Genomic DNA, 3,304 nt, shown 5'->3' on the forward strand with positions numbered 1-3,304 from the left:
TCATTCAGTAAACTGCATGTATGACACCTATCAGCATGTCCTTGCATGCAAGCAATGATAATTAATCCAGTATGGTGCTCAAACTAATAGGGCACTCTTGCAGCAAGTCAAGCACTATTGTTATATGCTCAATGTTTTCAAGCATAATACATTGCTGCAAAAAAATCTGCTGCACATTTTTTTCAATCACTTTCTCTGTGTTGCATGTTAGCACCTGGAAAAGATAAGTCAAATTCTTACCAAAGTTTACTTTTCATTTTTAATATATGTAAATTAACAAAAGGCTTTATCGAATATGCTGTCAAATCACAACAGTAGCTTACACAACATATTGTCTGTGGCTGTTTGTAAATTTATGGCTGACAACTGTAAAGCCCTGACAGGTATGGATTCATGCACATTATATCTGTGTGTCTGTGTTCCTGGATATCATTCTTACATAAGATTTCTGGTCAAATGGGTGTTCACAAAATATAATAAAAAAAGAAGAAGTTTAAGCTCAATGTTATAAAGTACAACTGAAATCATTAAATACACATACCATGTCCTTGATCAAATGCTTCTGATTTACTGTTAGCAACTTTGCAGCAGAACAAACCAGTAATACTTCCCTCTACAAAAACACTTTTTCTGTGTATTTCCTTCAAATCTGTATTAGAAATTACTTAGCACAAATTAAAGTGGTTTAGGCACAAACTTTTTATACAAATGTTTACAGAATTTGGCTTCAAATGACTAAACCAGCTAATGTCAACACAAATGGTTCATTAATAATACATCGACTGCCTCCTAATCTCCTACGAACAACTATTGGCAACTTTCATGCCCAAAATAGCTTTTACATTCTGTAACTGCTCGATACAGAGATTATAAATGCTGATTATGAAATATTCAGCAAATCTCAGTTTCTTTCATTGGCAACATGGCAGTAGAACAGAAGAACAACACTTCACACTCAATTTTTCCACTGTAAAATTTATAAATACACTTCTCAATGTATGAATAAAATTGCACAGCAAACATTCTGCCATACATGATAGTCTCTCTGCAGGGAGATTTGTACATCACAAATTGTGAGAGAAATAAATTTATTTCAACCAAAATTGATTTGAAAGTTAGTGGTAAAAATGCAGGAACAATGCAGACTACAGAAAGTGTGTCCATACAGACTTTTTTTTTTTTTTTGTAGTTAAATAACGAATTATGACAAAGAGACATGACACTATCAGTGGAAAAAGTAAATGTCAAAACTGTAAAAATAATAGAAAAATAAGTCTGGAAACACGCTGCACAATGCTGTTACATCTGCTACCAGTCAAGATTTTAAATAGACTACAAAGGCATAAATAAAAGCACAATTTAATAGCTTCTCAGAAAAAATTCTTTATTATAACATAGAAAAGACATCAGTAGGAAATATGACAAAAAGATTTAGCAAAAGGTACTAAAAAACAATTATCATCAACTCTGCTCCAGAATAGTCAAATGTTTTAAAATGCTCGAGAATAGTCAAATGCTTTAATACACCTTTAATATAATGTATGGATGTACATATACAGTCTGAGGAAAAGCTGGGTCTGGAGACAGGCTATTTAAATCAATAATTTAATATATTTACATTCATAATACAGAAGTTAGAGAGGTAATAAAGGTCTTCCTATTTTGGAGGACGTGTCAGCTCTTCCGAACACTTCCATTCTTCACCAATTCAGCAACATCCACAATTTCAAGCTCACACAAACAAGTAAGAGCTGCTGACTGTTCAGCTCTTCTTTTGTTCTTTTCCCTGTAAGACAAACACTTTTTTGAATGCACATAAATTACTAGCTGACAAACCTGGCATTGGCTGAATATTCATTTTGCAAATTTTCTGTTAGTAACAAAAACAAAAAATAAACTGTGTTTGTAGAGAAGAATAAAAAAAAAATTTCACTTCCAGGTATTCACGAAAACACCTTTGAAATTATGAAACAGTTATACAAAAAAATACGCATAACATACAAATGTATAAATGTATAAGAATTACGTTGGGCACAGCTGCTTCACATGTCTACCATGTGGTCTTGTAAACGTCTCTATAGCAACGCCCCTTTGTAGTTGCAAGTAGCCAAAAGTGCTGCCAGGTGTCAGGTATTTCCTAAGTTAACTCGAGTGTAGGAATGTCTTAGTAGTAAAGAATAAATATACTAAAACTTCATGAACGATGCAGCATTTTTTATGTATCTCGTGTATCTCTTGAACTATGTGTCATACAATGATATATTTGTGTAGGTACAATCAGTGGCCCATGTGGTTATTGCCAGCAAAATATGTTGCGAATACAGTAAATATGTAATAAATTTAAATGCCATGCATGACAGTTTTTCACGCATCTCTGTGTTTATGACATCATATCATCTAATCTATGTGTGGTACCATGATACACTTCTGTCAGTGTGTGGATACCACCCTTAAAATGTGAATACAGCACAGCAGAAACACATTTAAACAGCATGTATGTTATGGCAGTTTTCCACGCATCTCATTTTTTATGAAACCATATCTCCTGCACTATGATAGGTTGGTGGTTGTTACCCCCACAGCAATTGTCTGACAGGAATGAATATGTGTACCGAGTTTGGTTGAAATTGGTGGAATGGTTTAGGAGGAGATGTGGAACATATGTATGTATGTACACACACACACACACACACACACACACATACACACACACACAAATATATATATATATTCTCATAATATGCACAGATGTAGTTTCTGTTAATGGCATTAATGAAACACACTAATGACATCTCTGGAAATGTGGGCACATCAAATGTCATCCAGTTCAAGATTTTATTACATCTTATATTCACAATCTTTGTATAAAACCTATAATACATAAGAATTCCATTCAAAATATGTTTGTAACAATAAAATTGTGATTACAATTGAGGGAATGGCATGACAAAATACTGGTGATGCAAAACCTTGAGACATGAGCAAAATCAGGATGCCAGACTGAGACTCTCTGGAAGAATCTTAAGGTAATGTAACCAATGTAGAAAGGAAGCAGCTCCCAAGAATTTCATTTTACCATTTTTTTCTTTTACTTGTCAGTTTTGACACCACTACCTGGTAGGATCAATAGAATCGATATGGAACATTCAGCAAAGAGCAGCAGATATCATTAAGAGTTTGTTCAATAAGCATGAGCTCGTCACAGAAATTCTCAAGTTCTGTGGTACTGAGTGTCATAGAAAGTTTCATTGTCAAAATTCTGAATAATGCACATTCCAGTAAGTCAACAAACATATTACTTCCT

At 33.7% G+C, this 3,304-nt stretch overlaps 1 protein-coding gene across 1 annotated transcript in view; it reads right to left on the reverse strand.

Annotated features, from left to right (window-relative positions):
* Positions 1–1,358: 1,358 nt before the first annotated feature.
* LOC124594798 (tRNA-dihydrouridine(20) synthase [NAD(P)+]-like) overlaps positions 1,359–3,304 on the reverse strand; it is an 80,667-nt gene continuing 78,721 nt past the window's right edge. The window contains exon 6 of the mRNA XM_047133218.1: positions 1,359–1,786. Coding sequence (XP_046989174.1) covers positions 1,675–1,786 — 112 coding nt within the window. The 3' untranslated portion in view covers positions 1,359–1,674. The remainder of the gene's footprint in view (positions 1,787–3,304) is intronic.

This window comes from Schistocerca americana, chromosome 2, assembly GCF_021461395.2.
Source record: "Schistocerca americana isolate TAMUIC-IGC-003095 chromosome 2, iqSchAmer2.1, whole genome shotgun sequence".
NCBI lineage: Eukaryota > Metazoa > Arthropoda > Insecta > Orthoptera > Acrididae > Schistocerca > Schistocerca americana.